This window comes from Bufo bufo, chromosome 4 (assembly GCF_905171765.1).
Source record: "Bufo bufo chromosome 4, aBufBuf1.1, whole genome shotgun sequence".
Taxonomy (NCBI): domain Eukaryota; kingdom Metazoa; phylum Chordata; class Amphibia; order Anura; family Bufonidae; genus Bufo; species Bufo bufo.
This window is the reverse complement of record NC_053392.1, coordinates 53,644,673-53,664,849: the sequence shown is the minus strand read 5'-3', so window position 1 is coordinate 53,664,849 and position 20,177 is coordinate 53,644,673. Positions and strand designations below refer to the sequence as shown.

Below are 20,177 nucleotides of genomic sequence, written 5' to 3'. Positions count from 1 at the left end.
TCTGTGCCTTGCTGTAACACGCATAGGGAGTCTGCTATGGTAGTGAAACTGTGAGTCAGTATTAGAGATGAGCGAATCGAAGCTGACAAAGAACAATTCGTTCCGAATTTAAGGAAAAATTTGATTTGCGCCAAATGAGAATTTCCTTGCGCTTTGTGGTAACGAATCGCCTTTTTTCCTAAAATGGCTGCTGCACATGTGAGGAAATGGAGAAAGGAACTCTGGTAAGGCGGGATCACCCATAATGCCAGCCAATCAGCAGCCAGCCAGCCCTGTGATGTCACAGACCAGTGTACTTAGTGCAGGAAATGACGTCTGCAGGCGCTAGGGACAGTGACAGAAAAAACGTCATTGTGCAAAAAAACTAAAAAACAAAAAAATAACGATTTACAAATGCAGGGAAAGAGTATTGAAGGTGTAGGGAAAGGATAGAGAGGAATCATTCCACAGCATTTCTGTTGAACAGGGTTCAGTCGGGGAGGTGACAGCCTGGGTAATAGGAACATTCCTATTACACCTTGCAGCACTGACTGGGGATCCAAATTGCCATTACACAGCTCTGTAATTCCTTCAAAACGTTCTTATTAGGGTGTAAGTGCTGTTTGATGCAGCCATTAACAGGGGTTATTACAAGGAAATATTTGTACATTTTATTTGCTGTAGTGCGGTGCAGTTACATGTTCTAAAGCATTTTTTGGCTTGTATTAGTGGGAAAAATAGGGCTTATTAGCCGTTGTGTGGTGAAGTGCGAAAATTACAGCCTTTTTTGTCGTGTATTAGTGGCAAAAGTAAAATATATTTGCTGCTCAGCGGTGCAGTTATCTGTTTTAAAGCCCTTTTTTGCGTGTATTAGTGGAAAAAGGAAAAATATATTTGACGCTCAGCGGTCAGTTATCTGTTAAATGTATGGGTGAATAAACACCTCCTTTTGCATTATGGACCGACTTACTTAGTGGTGCAATTTTTTATGTGACACTGGCTTTTTTGGGGAAAATGTAAGGATGAATGTACACCTCCTTTTGCGGTATGGGCTGACTTAGTGGTAAAATTGTTTATGTGACACTGGCTTTTTTTTGGAAAATGCATGGGTGAATGTACACCTCCTTTTGAGGTATGGACCGACTTACTTAGTGTTAAAATTCTTTATGTGAAACAGTTTTTTTTTTTTTTTTTATTTATGGGTGATTGTATAACTCCTTTTGCGGTATGGGCCGAATTATGTAGTGGTGAAATGTGTTATGTGAAACAGGCTTTTTTTGGGAAAATTGATGGTTGACTGTACACCTTCTTTTGCTGTATGGGCTGAATTATGCAGTGTTGAAATGTAAAATTTTAAAGCAAACTCCGCAGCTCTGTATCTCTTGTGAAGTCAATGTCTCCAACTATGCCCCTCTCGCGATTTACACGAAATACATTATTTTCATATAGAGATCCAAGAATTATGTTAGAGGCATGTAGTGTATGCAAGCCATGTGCAACCCCTCTCATCACTCTCACGCTGTTCTGCACCTGGTTTGCCTGGGTGAATGGAGTCACACAGTGGAGGAACTGCTCCGTGTCCTTCAGTAAGAAATTGAATCCTGGCTTTCTCCGCGACAACTCAAAATCGGAACCATGGTGACCGACAACAGGAAGAACATGGTGTCAGTGCTGCGTCAAGGAGGGCTGAGCCATGCGCCCTGCATGGCACACGTGTTCAATCTGGTTGTCAAGCGGTTCCTGAAGTCTTCCACCCATCTGCAAGACTAAAATGGCCTAAAAATGGTAAGGAAACTTTGTATGCACTTCAGCCACTCGTACACCGCAAAGCACAATCTCCTTGATCTGCAGTGGCAGAACGGCATCCCCCAACATAGGCTGATATGGGACGTTTCCAACCATTGGAAATCCACCCTCCATATGTTGGACCGACTGTACGAACAGAGAAAGGCCAGTGAATGGGAACATCATTTATCGCAAGGATATGCAAACACCAACCGATGGGGTGTTAACCCCCAGAAATAGGTCATCAGCACAAAGGAACAGTCATTTTCACAGCTCGAGGTATCCTCATGGAAGCTTGACCTCTGCACGTCAACGGTCTGCATTGCGAAGCTTGTCTAAAAGACCCCTTGTAGGAAACTCTTGATCCGGCATAGGCTGATTTGCTCCTTCGAAAACAATGGACTCTGTACAGCGTGACACTGATGTATAATTTCTCATAAATCAGACTGAAAGAGTATTCCAAGCACCTGTCTGCCCACATAGCTGCTGAGAAGGGTCTTGCCATTGAAGCGGGCTCAGAGCTAAACCTAAAAGCCACATTTTCCTGTTTACCTGGACTCAAAGGAAAGGACAGAGATGCACTGGTTGTGCTCATACAGATTTCATCAAAGCATCCAGTCACCAAGGCAAGCACAGAGGACCGGATTGTTTAGACAAGTTGGTTCTGCGGGACGTACAAAGAGGATGATCTATTGGAGGTTTTACCAAAGACATTTACTTGCCTCCCGCTCTTCCTGTATAACGGCTCCTAGGCGCTCACAGCTATCGTAGGGACGTAGTTCCAAAGAAACTTTGACTGTTGTTTGGGTAAGCTGGTGATCATTTCTCAGAATCTTTTGTGGCTAGCAGCGATGTGGACCGGGTATGACGTGTCTGGATCAGTGTCAGCCACAGAGGTTGTTTTCTCTGTGCCCATTGAGCCTCGCATGGACATTTCTTATGCCATCCACTCAGAGGACTTCAAGACTTTATGGAATGATATTCATAAATCAAAGGATGATGTCACGTTAGATGAAGTGGACAATTTATTCCAATGTCTTTACTCGCATTTCTTCAGACACTTTAGAATCCACTTATCAGCAACCCAGCTCGTCACAGAATGAGCTGGAGTCGACTTGTTTGCTGGACTGTCCTCCAGTTATCGGCTGCTCCCTGCTCATCCTTACAGCACGCACCACGTGCAGTAGCCGGACCAGAATACTCCAGCCTTATCAGTCTCACCACCGCGACAGCATCGCCTGACCAAGTATAATAGCAAAGCCACAGCGCTTCAGCCATATCTAATTCATCTCTGGCAAAACATTGTACTACATTGTCAGTAAAAGCGACCGAGGAGCATTAATCGAACAGCAAACATCCAGCTGCACCTGGAGCTGCAGCACACCAGACTTGATAAAGGGGTCATGTGCACCCGAAACGCATTGTCTCTTAATAAACCTGTACTCTTCAAATCCGGTTGTGATTTGCACCTCACGTCCACCAGCTCGCCAGACCACAAAAGTCATGACAGGCACCGTCATTATTTCTAGTAATCAACCAAGTGGCGACTTGGCCCTCGCCCTAGGTTCTTTTGGACGCGGCAGCTCCAACCTGATACCTAGTTAATCCAGCGGACCTTTATCACGGTTACACCCAATTCGGTGCAACCTAAACAGGTGAGCATCACATATTCATCTTAATTTGAAGGACACTGATTCATCTTTACTTATTTATCCTATGAGCGCCTTTCTCATCCTGTGGCCACATATAGTGTGGAGGTGGCAGCAGCATCAGGAGACCACAGAGTGACCCGGTGACAGAGTGGGGAAGTGGGTAACAATACCAGTAACAGCTGAAGATGGTGGGTGAAAGAGGTAGCACTTGGCATCAGATGTGTGGCAGCATAAGAATAGTAGCTGAAGCAGGTAGCCAGAATAAACCAGTCTCTTTTGTCAAAGTGTTGGTGTGGCACCATGGATGATCTAGTCTGATGCATCAGGCATTGGTGGGTGGAAATACTGGCTGATCCACGCCTGATTCATCTTGACAAAGGTCAGTCTCTCCAAATCTTAGGTGAACAGGCGAGTTCTTCTTGGGGTAACTATGGCCCCCGCCGCACTAAACACCCGCTCTGATGCCACACTACTGGCCGGGCAGAACAGCTTTTCCAGGCATAACTCTGCCAGCTGCGGCCAAAAATCCAGTTTAGCTGCCCAGTAGTCCAGCTGATATTCAATGTGGGGTGGCAGGGTGCTGTCCAAGTATGCCACCACCTGCTGGTTCAGGTTCTGCTCCAGGTCTAGCTGCTGCTGCTGATAAGTAGTTTCTTCACTAGGCGGGTGAAGAAAGCTGCTCATCAGCGACTCTAGACTCAAGTTGCTACTAATGGAGCTGGAACTGTTCCTACCACCCCACCTTGCCACAGCAGCCATGGCAGAGGAATGTGAGCGCAGAGGGCCCCCTGGTCAGACCTGTGAAACTATGGACGATGGCGTGGATAGGCAGCAGCCAACTGACTACATAGGATGTCTCTATAGTAGTTCAGTTTGTCCTCCCTCTCAGCGGGTGTAAAACATGCCCCCATTTTGGACCTGTAGTGAGGGTCCAACAAGGTGGAGAGCCAGAAGTCATCCCTTTGCCGAATGGTGACAATTAGGCTGTCACTGCGCAAGCAACTGGGCATGCATTGGGCCATTTGTGCAAGTGACTCGGTGGGACTCCCTGCCTCCATCTCCACTGCATACTGCCATGGTGTGTCTAAGTACTCTGACTCGTCTTCCTCATCACCCTGTAGTTCCTCTAGCTGATCCTGCTCCTCCTCTCCAGTCACCTGTGTAGAAAAAACACCCATTTTGCTAAACATTGCTTGTGCTCTATTGTCCTCCTCCTCCTCCTCCTCCAGTTCAGCCCCCACAGGGCTCATGTGGCCGTGAGATCTAAGCTCCACATCTCCAGTCCTCTGACCAGCTAGATTTACCAGCATCTGTTCCAGGACATGAAGCAGTGGAATGACTTGTTCATCCCATAGTCCTGGCGAATGACAAATAACGTGGCCTCCTCAAAGGGCCTGAGCAAACGGCAGGTGTCACGCATCAGCTGCTACTGGCTGACATCAAAGTTACACAGGGGATTACTCCTGTCCGCTTGGATCATCAAGAAATCGTTTATGGCCTTTTACTGTTCGTATAGTCGGTCCAACGTATGGAGGGTGGAATTCCAATGGGTGGAAACGTTGCATATCAGCCTATGAGGGTGTGCTTTGCAGTGTAAGAGTGGCTAAAGTGCATGCAAAGTTTCCTGGCCATTTTTAGGATGTCTTACAGATGGGTGGAAGACTTCAGGAACCGCTTGACAACCAGATTGAACACGTGTACCATGCAGGGCACATGGCTGAGCCCTCCTTAAATGCAGCGCAGACACCATGTTCTTCCTGTTGTTGGTCACCATGGTTCAGATTTTCAGTTGTCGATGAGAAAGCCAGTATTCAATTGTTTGATATAGGACACAGAGTAGTTCCTCCCCTGTGTGACTCAGTTTGCCCAGGCAAACGAGTTGCAGAACAGCGTGACACCACATATGGTATGCTGGAGGGGCACTGTGAATTGTCCCTGCAGTGGAGGCTGAGGACACGGTGGAGGATGAGGAGGCAGAGGCGGACATTGTCACTGGACCAACGGCGTGAGAACGTGAAGGCGGAAGCGACATCACCTGACCAAGTTTCTGGTGTGGCTGTGCAGGAACAACATTCACCCAGTGGGCCGTAAAGGACCTGATTGTCCCTTACCATAGTTACAGCTCAACACGTCGGCGCTGCCGTGCACTTTGGCAGACAGGGCAGGCTCAAGGACTGGCTCACCTTTTTGGCAAAGAAATTACGGCTTGGGACTCTTGACCTTAACTTGGCACAAGCCATCAGTTCTCTGAAAGGTGCAGAGTCCACCACTTGGAAAGGTAGGGACTGCAGCACCAGCAAATTGGACAGGAACACATTCAGCTTCTGCGCCGTTGAATGAGTGCACGCATACTGTTGTCCCTTGGCAATCGCTTCGGTGATCAATTGCTGATGGAATGATTGACAAGGAGTAGAAGGAGGAGCAGGAGCATCAGGACCAGCAGATGATGGGAAGGACAGACAGCTCCCTTTGGCTGATTGGTGGAGCCTTGACTGCCTGAAATCGGATGCGTGCCACTGGGTGATGCAGCGGTTGCTGTGGCAGGCTGGACCACCACAACATTGGCACCCTGGCCACGCTTCACATTCTGCCCACAGATTCTATAAATGGCCATGTTTACCTCCTGCGGCGGCTTAACAAAAAACTGCCACACCACCGACTAGGTGATTTTTCCCCCAGCACTCTGCACTGACTGATTGCTACCGCCGCTGCTTCCGTGAACCCCTGCACCACTACTTTCTGGGCAGGTAGGCTCCTGCAAAGCTGGTGGTCTACCCCAGGCATGTTTGGCTACCGACCTCCCACAGCTGCCACCCCGCTGCCTCCCGGGCAAGCTGCCACCCTCTTCTCCCGATGATGATGAAGCCCTTAATTCACCCGGCTTCCAAGTGCGATCAGCTACATCATCACCGAGTACTGTCTGCACGTCACTGATGTCCTCCTCAATGGTCTCTGGGTCAGGAGCCTGACCGCTCGCAAAACACCAGCTCCCACACCACTCTCCTTATCACTACTTGCCCGCCTAGCGGAGGAAGCGGCGGATGTCTCCTCCACATCTTGGCTGGCCAGTAGCTGCTGACTGTCCTCTAGTAGCTCGTCCTCTCTGTATAGCAGAGCTGAGCCCTCAGCATATAATACTAATCTGGCTGAGGGAACAGAAAAGGACAGAGGCAGGTTGAGGACAGGTAAAGGCACAGGGCCTGCTTCCGGGCCATGCCAACTAAAGGTTGTGTCTGACGAACCCACCCACTCTTGGCTGGGGGTGTCTGATGTCACTTGGGATGAAGTGGATGATGGAGTCAAGCATTCAAGAACCGATGGGTTGCTGCTCAAGACGCGACCTCTGGATGACACCGGGAGTGCACACATACTGTTGTCCCTTGGCAATCGCTTCGGTGATCGATTACTGACGGAATGACTGACGAGGAGTAGAAGGAGGAGCAGGAGCATCAGGACCAGCAGATGATGGGAAAGACAGACAGCCCCATTTGGCTGATTGGTGGAGCCTTGACTGCCTGAAATCAGGTGCGTGCCACTGAGTGATGCAGCGGTTGCTGTGGCAGGCTGGACCACCACAAAATTGGCACCCTGGCCACGCTTCACCTTCTACCCACAGATTCTATAAATGGCCATGTTCACCTGCTCCAGCGGCTTAACAAAAAACTGTCACACCACCGACTAGGTGATTTTACCCCCAACACTCTGCACTAACTGAGTGCTACCGCCGCTGCTTCCGTGAACCCCTGCACCACTACTTACTGGGCAGGTAAGATCCTGCAAAGTTGGTGGTCTACCCCAGGCACGTTTGGCTACCGACCTCCTACTACTTCCACCCTGCCGACCTCACGGCCATGCTAGCAACTTGCTGGCTCCGCCGCTGCCTCATGGGCAAGCTGCCACCCTCTTCTCCAGATAATGATGAAGCCCCTAATTCACCCAGCTCCCAAGTGCGATCAGCTACATCATCATCGAGTACTGACTGCACGTCACTGATGTCCTCCTCAATGGTCTCTGGGTCAGGAGCCTGATCGCTCGCAACACCAGCTCCCAAGCCACTCTCCTTATCACTACTTGCCCGCCTAGCGGAGGAAGCGGCGGATGTCTCCTCCACATCTTGGCTGGCCGGTAGCTGCTGACTGTCCTCTAGTAGCTCGTCCTCTCTGTATAGTGGAGCTGAGCCCACAGCATATAATACTTCTCTGGCTGAGGGAACAGAAAAGGATAGAGGCAGGTTGAGGACAGGTAAAGGCACAGGGCCTGCTTCCGGGCCAGGCCAACTAAAGGTTGTGTCTGACGAACCCACTGACTCTTGGCTGGGGGTGTCTGATGTCACTTGGGACGAAGTGGATGACGGAGTCAACCATTCAAGAACCGCTCAAGACGCGACCGCTGGATGACACCGGGAGCTCAGGCCTCTTGCTGCGACTACTGTTGCCAGACCCCCTTACTCTGCTGTGACCTGTGCCTGCGCCAGAAACATTTAGGCCCTGGCACTTCTCTGTCTGACATACTGTTACATCAAACAAATAAATAAAAAGGAAATTAACACACCACAAAAAAGTCTGTAATTTTCTGACTTCACCACACAATATACAGTACAGACCAAAAGTTTGGACACACCTTGTCATTCAAAGAGTTTTCTTTATTTTCATGACTATGAAGGCATCAAAACTATGAATTAACACATGTGGAATTATATACATAACAAACAAGTGTGAAACAACTGAAAATATGTCATATTCTAGGTTCTTCAAAGTAGCCACCTTTTGCTTTGATTACTGCTTTGCACACTATCGGCATTCTCTTGATGAGCTTCAAGAGGTAGTCCCCTGAAATGGTCTTCCAACAGTCTTGAAGGAGTTCCCAGAGATGCTTAGCACTTGTTGGCCCTTTTGCCTTCACTCTGCGGTCCAGCTCACCCCAAACCATCTCGATTGGGTTCAGGTCCGGTGACTGTGGAGGCCAGGTCATCTGGCGCAGCACCCCATCACTCTCCATCATGGTCAAATAGCCCTTACTTTCAAAGTTTTCCCAATTTTTCGGCTGACTGACTGACCTTCATTTCTTAAAGTAATGATGGCCACTCGTTTTTCTTTACTTAGCTGCTTTTTTCTTGCCATAATGCAAATTCTAACAGTCTATTCAGTAGGACTATCAGCTGTGTATCCACCTGACTTCTCCTCAATGCAACTAATGGTCCCAACCCCATTTATAAGGCAAGAAATCCCACTTATTAAACCTGACAGGGCACACCTGTGAAGTGAAAACCATTTCAGGGGACTACCTCTTGAAGCTCATCAAGAGAATGCCAAGAGTGTGCAAAGCAGTAATCAAAGCAAAAGGTGGCTACTTTGAAGAACCTAGAATATGACATATTTTCAGTTGTTTCACACTTGTTTGTTATGTATATAATTCCACATGTGTTAATTCATAGTTTTGATGCCTTCAGTGTGAATCTACAATTTTCATAGTCATGAAAATAAAGAAAACTCTTTGAATGAGAAGGTGTGTCCAAACTTTTGGTCTGTACTGTATATATATATATATATATATATATATATATATATATATATATTTGCCACTAATACACTCCAAAAAGGGCTTTAGAACATATAACTGCACCACTGAATGGCAAATATATATTTTTTTGCCACTAATACACGCCAAAAAGGGCTGTATTTTTTTTACTTCACCACACAACGGCAAATACATTTTTTTGTGCCACTAATACACGCAAAAAAGTGCTTTAGAACATATAACTGCACCGCTGAACGGCAAATATATATATTTTTGCCACTAATACACGCTAAAAAGGGCTATAATTTTCTCACTTCACCATACAATGGCAAATACTTTTTTTTGTGCCACTAAGGCTGCTTTCACACGGGCGAGATTTCCGCGCGGGTGCAATGCGGTAGGTGAACGCATTGCACCCGCACTGAATCTGGACCCATTCATTTCAATGGGGCTGTTCAGATGAGCGATGATTTTCACGCATCACTTATGCGTTGCGTGAAAATCGCAGCATGCTCTATATTCTGCGTTTTTCACGCAACGCAGGCCCCATAGAAGTGAATCGGGTTGCGAGAAAATCGCATGCATCCGCAAGCAAGTGCGGATGCGGTGCGATTTTCACGCACGGTTGCTAGGTGACTGTCTATACACTGTATTATTTTCCCTTATAACATGGTTATAAGGGAAAATAATAGCATTCTGAATACAGAATGCATAGTAAGTGATCAATTGAGGGTTAAAAAATAAAAAAAATTAACTCACCTTGTCCTCTTGTTCGCGTAGTTCTACCGGTCTTTAGTTCTTTAAAAAGATGAACTATGGGCTAAAGGACCTTTGGTGACGTCAGATCACATGCTCCAATCACAGGGTCCATCACCGCGGTGATGGACCCTGTGATTGGAGCATGTGATCTGACGTCACCAAAGGTCCTTTAGCCCATAGTTCATCTTTTGAGAAGTAAAGAAGAGACCGGGACTTACGCGAACAAACGGAGAAGGTGAGTTAATTTTTTTTATTTTTTTTAACCCTCAACTGATCACTTACTATGCATTCTGTTTTCAGAATGCTATTATTTTCCCTTATAACCATGTTATAAGGGAAAATAATAACATCTACACAACACCGAACCCAAACCTGAACTTCTGTGAAGAAGTTCGGGTCTGGGTACCACAGTCGGATTTTTATCACGCGCGTGCAAAACACATTGCACACGCACGATAAAAACTGAACATCGGAACGCAATCGCAGTCAAAACTGACTGCAATTGCATTCCTACTCGCGCGGGTTTGCCGCAACACACCGGGACGCATCCGGAACTAATCCGGACACGCTCGTGTGAACCCAGCCTAATACATGCCAAAAAGGGCTTTAGAACATACAGTGCTCAAAAAAATAAAGGGAACACAAAAATAACACATCCTAGATCTGAGTTAATTAAATATTCTTCTGAAATACTTTGTTCTTTACATAGTTGAATGTGCTGACAACAAAATCACACAAAAATAAAAAAATGGAAATCAAATTTTTCAACCCATGGAGGTCTGGATTTGGAGTCACACTCAAAATTTAAGTGGAAAAACACACTACAGGCTGATCCAACTTTGATGTAATGTCCTTAAAACAAGTCAAAATGAGGATCAGTAGTGTGTGTGGCCTCCACGTGCCTGTATGACCTCCCTACAATGCCTGTGCATTTTCCTGATGAGATGGCGGACGGTCTCCTGAGGGATCTCCTCCCAGACCTGGACTAAAGCATCTGCCAATTCCTGGACAGTCTGTGGTGCAACGTGACGTTGGTGGATAGAGCGAGACATGATGTCCCAGATGTGCTCAATTGGATTCAGGTCTGGGGAACGGGCGGGCCAGTCCATAGCATCAATGCCTTCGTCTTGCAGGAACTGCTGACACACTCCAGCCACATGAGGTCTAGCATTATCTTGCATTAGGAGGAACCCAGGGCCAACCGCACCAGCATATGGTCTCAAGGGGTCTGAGGATCTCATCTCTGTACCTAATGGCAGTCAGGCTACCTCTGGCGAGCACATGGAGGGCTGTGCGGCCCTCCAAAGAAATGCCACCCCCAGGGCCGTCTTTAATGTTGATTGGACCCTGGGCAAGAATTTACTTGCGCCCCCTGGATCCCGCCCCCCCCCCACTTTGCTGTACTTGCTATACAGCAGCACATACCTGTCACGTCCAGGGCCTCCAGGTGACGCCTCCTCTCTGTCATCATCTTCTCTGTAGATCTTCTCTCTCATCTTCTCCACTCGGTCTGGACAACTTCTCTCAGCCGCCTCGTCTCTGCAGAGTGTGACACACAGACATCTTAGCTTCCTCACATGCTATCATTATCCCCCAACTGTAGTCCCCACAGTGTTATCCTGCTGCTTGCTGTGCCCCCCCCCAGGGGTGTAGCTATAGGGGGTGCAGAGGTAGCAGCCGCTACCGGGCCCAGGAGCATGAAGGGGCCCAAAGACACTTGTGCCGCATAAGAAGACACACAAAGCACTGAGGGAAGGGGGGCGCCCAAGCTGAACTCTTGCACCGGAGCCCATGAGCCTTTAGTTACGCCCCTGCTCCCCCCTCCCAATACCCCCAAATACTATCCTGAAGAAACATTACTGCCCCCCATAGTAATAGTGCTCCTCATAGTCCCACCAATAGTAATTCCCTTCTAGAATGCCCTCATTAGTAACACTGCCCCAACCGTGATAATGCTCCTCAACGATGCCCCCATTATTAGAAGAGCCCTCCCATATTAATAATACCCTCACAGAGCCCCCCAGTAGAAATAAGGCCCCCTATTGTTCCCCCAATGGTAATAAAGCTCCCTACAGACCCCTCAGTAGTAATAAGGCCCCCATAGTGCGCTTAGTAGAAATAAGGCGGATCTATAAGACCCTCCTATAGAGCCCCCAGTAGTAATAAGACCGCCTATAATGTCCCCTGGATCTGCAGTGCCCCCTGTAGTTATAATCCTCCCTCCACCATACAGTCTCATGTAAATAACATTGCCTCCTCCCCAGCCGCCTCTAACGCACAATCCCATGTAAACATCACCCCCTAAGGCTACTTTCACACTTGCGTTCGTGCGGATCTGTCCTGTACTTGTACAGGACGGATCCGCACCAATAATACAAACGAATGCATCCGTTCAGGACCGATTCGTTTGTATTAGATTTGAATTTCTAAGTCCCAATACGGATCTGTCCTGACTTACATTGAAAGTCAATGGTGGACGGATCCGTTTACAATTGCACCATTTTGTGTCAATGCAAAGGGATCCGTCCCCATTTACTTACATTGTAAGTCAGGACGGATCCGTTTGCCTCCGCAAGGCCATGCGGACACAAAAACGCTGCTTGCAGCATTTTGGGGTCCGCCTCCAAAACGGAACGGGGGGCTGTACGGAGCCGAACGAATGCATTCAGAATGGATCCGCATCCATTCAGAATGCATTGGGGTTAAACTGATCCATTTGGGGCTGCTTGTGAGAGCCTTGAAACGGATCTCACAAGCGGATCCCCAAATGCAAGTGTGAACATAGCCTAAACATTAAGTCCCATGTACATAAACATCATTCCCCCCCAACATCCACTTTCAACATACAGTCCCATGTAAATAACATCACTCCCTCCCCCAGCCCCCTCAAGCACACAGTTCCATGTCAATAACATCCCTCCCTTCAGCCCTAACATACATCCCAGTTAAATAACTACAACTCCCCGCATTGCTCTGCCTCTCCCTGTCCCTTCACTTACCTCTCCAGTCCTCATATACAGACTCCGGTCCAATCCTGCACTGGTCACATGATGGTGACATCATCCAGGTCATCCTATCACAGCCTGTTTTGCTGATCACATGACCTGTGATGTCACCACAGGTCCTTCACCTCTACACCCAGTGTATTAGATTCAATTGTATTGCCGTTCTGTGTACGGCAATACAGTTGTATCTAGCAGGCAGGCAGGACATTCGGGGCCTGGGACAAAACATCAGGGGCCCAGGCCCCGAATGTTTTAATCTAGTGATGCAGTCACTAGTGAATGGGAGTCGGGAAACGGAGCTCCCTTGGGCCCCCAGGAGCAACTGGGCCCGGGGCAGCTGCCCCTTTTGCCCTGCGGCAAAGACGGCCCTGGCCACCCCACACCATTACTGACCCAATGCCAAACCGGTCATGCTGGAGGATGTTGCAGGCAGCAGAATGTTCTCCACGGCGTCTCCAGACTCTGTCACGTCTGCCACATGTGCTCAGTGTGAACCTGCTTTCATCTGTGAAGAGCACAGGGCGCCAGTGGAGAATTTGCCAATCTTGGTGTTCTCTCGCAAATGCCAAACGTCCTGCACGGTGTTGGGCTGTAAGCACAACCCCCACTTGTGGACGTCGGGCCCTCATATCACCGTCATGGAGTCTGTTTCTGACCGTTTGAGCAAACACATGCACATTTGTGGCCTGCAGGAGGTCATTTTGCAGGGCTCTGGCAGTGCTCCTCCTGTTCCTCCTTACACAAAGGCGGAGGTAGCGGTCCTGCTGCTGGGTTGTTGCTCTCCTACGGCCTCCTCCACATCTCCTGATGTACTGGCCTGTCTCCTGGTAGCGCCTCCATGCTCTGGACACTACGCTGACAGACACAGCAAACCTTCTTGCCACAGCTCGCATTGATGTGCCATCCTGGATAAGCTGCACTACCTGAGCCACTTGTGTGGGTTGTAGACTCCGTCTCATGCTACCACTAGAGTGAAAGCACCAACAGCATTCAAAAGTGACCAAAACATCAGCCAGGAAGCATAGGAACTGAGAAGTGGTCTGTGGTCACCACCTGCAGAACCACTCCTTTATTGGGGGTGTCTTGCTAATTGCCTATAATTTCCACCTGTTGTCTATCCCATTTGCACAACAGCATGTGAAATTGATTGTCACTCAGTGTTGCTTCCTAAGTGGACAGTTTGATTTCACAGAAGTGTGATTGACTTGGAGTTACATTGTGTTGTTTAAGTGTTCCCTTTATTTTTTTGAGCAGTGTATTATATATATATATATATATATATATACACTCACCTAAAGAATTATTAGGAACACCATACTAATACGGTGTTGGACCCCCTTTTGCCTTGAGAACTGCCTTAATTCTACGTGGCATTGATTCAACAAGGTGCTAATAGCATTCTTTATAAATGTTGGCCCATATTGATAGAATAGCATCTTGCAGTTGATGGAGATTTGAGGGATGCACATCCAGGGCACGAAGCTCCCATTCCACCACATCCCAAAGATGCTCTATTGGGTTGAGATCTGATGACTCTGGGGGCCATTTTAGTACAGTGAACTTATTGTCATGTTCAAGAAACCAATTTGAAATGATTCGAGCTTTGTGACATGGTGCATTATCCTGCTGAAAGTAGCCATCAGAGGATGGATACATGTACTCATTCTGTTTACGCCAAATTCGGACTCTACAATTTGAATGTCTCAACAGAAATCGAGACGCATCAGACCAGGTAACATTTTTCCAGTCTTCAACAGTCCAATTTTGGTGAGCTCGTGCAAATTGTAGCATCTTTTTCCTATTTGTAGTGGAGATGAGTGGTACCCGGTGGGGTCTTCTGCTGTTGTAGCCCATCCGCCTCAAGGTTGTGCGTGTTGTGGCTTCACAGATGCTTTGCTGCATACCTTGGTTGTAACGAGTGGTTATTTCAGTCAACGTTGCTCTTCTATCAGCTTGAATCAGTCGGCCCATTCTCCTCTGACCTCTAGCATCCACAAGGCATTTTTGCCCAAAGGACTGCCGCATACTGGATGTTTTTCCCTTTTCACACCATTCTTTGTAAACCCTAGAAATGGTTGTGCGTGAAAATCCCAGTAACTGAGCAGATTGTGAAATACTCAGACCGGCCCGTCTGGCACCAACAACCATGCCACGCTCAAAATTGCTTAAATCACCTTTCTTTCCCATTCTGACATTCAGTTTGGAGTTCAGGAGATTGTCTTGACCAGGACCACCCCCCTAAATGCATTGAAGCAACTGCCATGTGATTGGTTGACTAGATAATTGCATTAATGAGAAATAGAACAGGTGTTCCTAATAATTCTTTAGGTGAGTGTATATATATATATATAGAACAAAAGGGATGAACTGCAAATAATATAATTTTTTTTGCCACTAATACACGCCAAAAAAGGCTTTAGAAAATATAACTGCACCACTGAGCGGCAAATAGGCCTTACTTTTTTCCACTTATACGCTCCACAAAAGGCTTTAGACCATATAACTGCACCGCTGAACGGCAAATATATATATTTTTTTACACTAATAAATGCCAAAAAGGGCTGTAATTTTCTCACTTCACCACACAACGGCAAATACTTTTTTTGTACCACTAATACACGCCAAAAAGGGCTTTAGAGGATATAACTGCACCGCTGAACGGCAAATAATATTTTTTTTGCCACTAATACACGCCAAAAAGGGCTTTAGAACATATAACTGCTCCGCTGAACGACAAATATATATATTTTTGCTGCTAATACACGCCAAAAAGGGCTGTAATTTTCTTACTTCACCACACAACGGCAAATACTTTTTTTTGTGCCACTAATACACGCCAAAAAGGGATTTAGAACATATAACTGCACCACTGAACGGCAAATAGGCCCTTACTTTTTTCCACGTATACACTCCACAAAAGGCTTTAGAACATATAACTGCACCGCTGAAGGGCAAATAATATACATTTCTTTGCCACTAATGCACACCAAAAAGGGCTTTAGAACCTATAACTGCAATGCTGAACGGCAAATATATATATTTTTTTGCCACTAGTACATGCCAAAAAGAACTTTAAAACATATAACTGCACCGCTGAACAGCAAATATATATTTTTTTCCACTAATACACACCAAAAACGGCTTTAGAAAATATACTGTAACTGCACCGCTAAACGGCAAATATATATATTTTTGCCACTAATAAACTGCAAAAATGGCTGTAATTTTCTCACAATGGCAAATATTTTTTTTGTTCCACTAATACACACCAAAAAGGGCTTTAGAACATATAACTGCACCGCTGAACGGCAAATAATAAACTTTTTTTGCCACTAATACACGCCAAAAATGCTTTAGAACATATAACTGCACCGCACAAGGGCAAATAATTCCATGTAATAAACCCTGTTAATGGCTGTATCAAACAGGCATTGTGGGTGATCCTTCATTCCCAGAGTTCCTTGCTCCATGTCCTAACACATGCAGCAGCCATTTTAGGAAAAAATGTGATTCGTTACCACGAAGCGTGAAGAAATTCGGATTCAGTGAGAATCTAATTTTTCCTGAAATTCGGATCGAATTCCACTTCATCAACTTTGATTCGCTCATCTCTAGTCATTACATACAGACATTTACTCATGTCATTAATAATATAATATAATGACCTGAATATAATATAATGACCTGACCAACTAGACGCTGATGGTATGGCTTTTTATCTGTTTGCATAAATAAAGTACAGATTTTTATGGAAGCTGGATTCCTCCATATTTTACAGTGCCAGTATAAACACTGGCAGGCATCTTCCACCAAAAAGAGACAATTTTTGGACAGCTTTTTTTTAATAAAAAATAAAAATAAAAATCTGACAATGCAGTGTGTCTGTCCCCTGCTGCTAATTCAGTTGCAAAAATCTGTCAGTCAGTGGCAGGTGGTGGAAAAAGCCAGAAGCTAATGAATATGGGGACTTGTTGGCATGACCCAGAGCTGTTAGAACCTAGAAGCATAAACCTGGTGACAGATTCCCTTAACAAATTCTATCTTGACATTAAAGATTTCGAAAGCGGTTGGAAACAGTCGTAAAAGACCCCCGAGTGTCATAAATGACTTTTCAGAACAATTGGGGCATTTTCTATTCGGATCAAATTATAATTGAATCTTTCGACTGATTTGATCAAATGGGACCCAAAACTAATTTCAAGAAAAAGTCGAATGTCTCTCTGTGTAATAACGATATTGTATACCGCCCGTTCATTGTTTTTAAGACAGGCAGTTCCTACACCCAAATCCCATCTGCAGTTTTGTAAAGTTGCCAAAAGAATTAGGCCCTAATTTATCAAAACTAGCGTAAAGGAAAACGGGCAAAGTCGCCCATAGCAACCCATCGGACTCTGCGTTCATTTTAAAGCATTTCTTTGAAAAATGAAAGGTGGAATCTGATTGGTTGCTGTGAGCAACTAAACCAGTTTTCCTTAGTATCCTGTGATCTATTGCTATTTGGTGCCAATCTGCTATAGAACAAGAAAAAACATGTAAGAATCTTTTTTATACGATTAACTAAAGACCATTCTCATATAGGGCAGTTTCAGTACAGTTTTGATACATTTTTTAACCAAAACAATTAATGAAACCTAAACCATGCCTTACCCATGCTCCATTTTTTGCTAGATTTCTGTCCTTAAAGAAACCAGCTATGTATGGAGACTTATTGGCAATGCTCCATGAGAAAAATATGCAAAGAGGTATTCCCAGGAAAAGAGAACCATATCGCTAGAAGCACCTTCCGGAAGTGGCTCCATGTCTACGGATAGATATTTGGTTTGGCTATTTTCCCTTTGTCATGTTCCAAGGCTTGTTAAAAAGTCTTACTTTGACTCATAGGGAGCCACTTCCATAAGGTGGCACTCTGCATATTTTTTCCCCATGAAGCATTGCCAATAAATTTCCATACACAGCTGGTCTCTTTAAGGAGGTTCACCACCCTGCCTAAGGCTACTTTCACATTAGCGTTTTCACAGTTCCGTCACAGGGGCTCTATACCGGAATAGAACTGATCAGGCATATCCCCATGCATTCTGAATGGAGAGTAATCCGTTCAGGATGCATCAGGATGTCTTCAGTTCAGTCATTTTGACTGATCAGGCAAAAGAGAAAACCGTAGCATGCTACTGAAGACTTGCCTGAATGCCAGATCCGGCATTTTTTTTCCATAGAAATGTATCAAAATACCGAAATGCCGGATCCGTCCTTCCGGTCTGCGCATCCGCAGACCTTTTAAAAATTAGAGAAATATAAATACCGGATCCATTTTGCCTGATGACACCGGAAAAACGGATCCGGTATTGCAATGCATTTTTCTGACTGATTAGGCATTTTTCAGACTGATCAGGCATTTTTCAGACTGCCTGCCGGAATCAAGCAACTCAAGTGTGAAAGTACCCTAAGCTGCATTCAGGTAATCACACTCAGCCAGAATACTACTCCGTAATGATTAGGGGCAAACTCCCGCTGACTAAAGGTGAATATTTGGCTTTGTGATTTTCCCTTGTCCTGTTTCAAGGCTTGTTAAAAAGTCAGCCTTTGACTGATAGGTAACCACTTCCAGAAGCTGGCACTAGGGAGATGGTTCTCTTTCCTGGGAGATATCTCTATCCATATATATTTTAGTCTGAAAAGTTTTTTTTTGCATATTAGCTGCATACACAAAGCAGTTGGACATTTTGAAATCTCAGACTATTTTAAAAGTTTTTTTTTTTTAATGGCCTGCTGCATTTGACTATTGAAGATATAGTTTTAAAAGTCTAAACATCCTTTAAATATATTTATTGATTTTATATATATATAGATATTTACTTATGTTACATATTTTTTCTCTATCTTACATAGAATTCAATGGAGCTTGTCACAGTTCTCCTGTCCATCATTGTCATCATCTTCTTTATCAGTGTTTTCAGCAATCAAAAAGAAGAGAAATACAAAAACTTACCCCCAGGGCCAAAACCTTTACCGATTCTTGGAAACTTTCTCATCTTGGACATAGCAAAACCCCATAAAACATTTCTTCAGGTAATGAAAATATTCTGTGACCGTATTAAAGGGAATACATAATCACAAATAACATACTACATTCTGCTTTTTGGCTAATGTTTACCACGCGTTCGTTAAAGCCTTTGGTTCTGTACACACATCAGTTTGATCATGACTTGATGCTATTATCATCCACCTGTGTATACTCCCTGCCTTACTGTATAGCCATCTACACCTACAGCTGATCGGTGGGGGTCCTGGGAATGGTACTCCAGCCAATCTCTGCTATCCCTAGGATAGGTCATCAATATGTAAATGTTGGAGAACCCCTTTAAAAAAATGCACATTGATTCTGCTGTCTTTTTTGTGTTTGCAGCTATCCAAGCAGTATGGCAGTGTCTTCCGTATCAAGACTGGTATAAACGAATTTGTTGTCTTATGTGGTTTAGACACTATTAAAGAGGCTCTGGTTGACAACGCTGAAGTATTCAATGACAAATCCTCTACTGCTCTGTACTCTAAATTAATAAAAAACCATGGTAACTACTTTACTTGTTAATAAATTAATTCAAAACTGAAAATATATCTGGTTGATGACCATACACTATATGGCCAAAAGTATGTGGACACTGGACCATCACACCTTGTTGGATACTCCATCCCAAAGTCATGAGTGTTGTTATGGAGTTGAGCACCTCTTTTGGCTATAACATAGTTACATGGTGGGTCATTTACTAACAGAAATATACATCTATAAATGCCGGTCTTAATAAATGACCATCATAATGCAGTTGAAAAAAAAGTGCATGAAGTTTCACAAAGGGATAGATGGGGATGTGAATTTGTCTTTTTATATATTTATATAGTTTAATCATGTCCCCACTTAGATTCCTCTTCGAAAGACTAAGGGGGTCCTTTATTAAGCTGAAATATGCATATATTAGGTGTACTTTAAGCGCAATCTGCAACTTCTCCCCGCACACATCAGGCATGGTACGCCTGGTTTAGGCATAGAAAATGTCTAAATGTAAGACAGCTAGGAAGAACTAGCAGAGGATCCGCCTCTTCATAACTTCGGAAAAACCACCACCAGTTTAGGGGTTTATTAAGACCGGAGTCTAAAACACCATTTTTAATAAATGTGCCCCTAAATACATTTAATTATTTTAATGTTTCCTCATAACTAAGACTCTCCATAACCTTTATAAGTTTTAGTTTCTCTTCTTTGCACCCTTTATAGCTCCAGGGCATCCTTTCTATGAACTGGTGCCCAGAACTGAACGGCATGAGGCTGCATCAAAGCTTTGTAAAGTGGTTATATTACATTTCTGTCCTGCAAGTCCATGCCTTGTTTAATACATGATGATATCATGCTTGTCTTAGAAGCAGCTGACATTGTGCAGTTATTTAGTCTATGATCAACAAGTACACAACCAAATCCTTCTCCACAAGC

General features: G+C 45.1%; 1 protein-coding gene across 1 annotated transcript in view; it reads left to right on the top strand.

Annotated features, from left to right (window-relative positions):
- The window catches only part of LOC120997243 (cytochrome P450 2K4-like), a 113,345-nt gene that overhangs the window by 17,828 nt on the left and 75,340 nt on the right, over positions 1–20,177 (top strand). Inside the window, exons 2-3 of the mRNA XM_040427247.1 lie at positions 18,584–18,763; positions 19,101–19,263. Of these exons, the coding sequence (XP_040283181.1) occupies positions 18,590–18,763; positions 19,101–19,263 (337 nt within the window). The 5' untranslated portion in view covers positions 18,584–18,589. The remainder of the gene's footprint in view (positions 1–18,583; positions 18,764–19,100; positions 19,264–20,177) is intronic.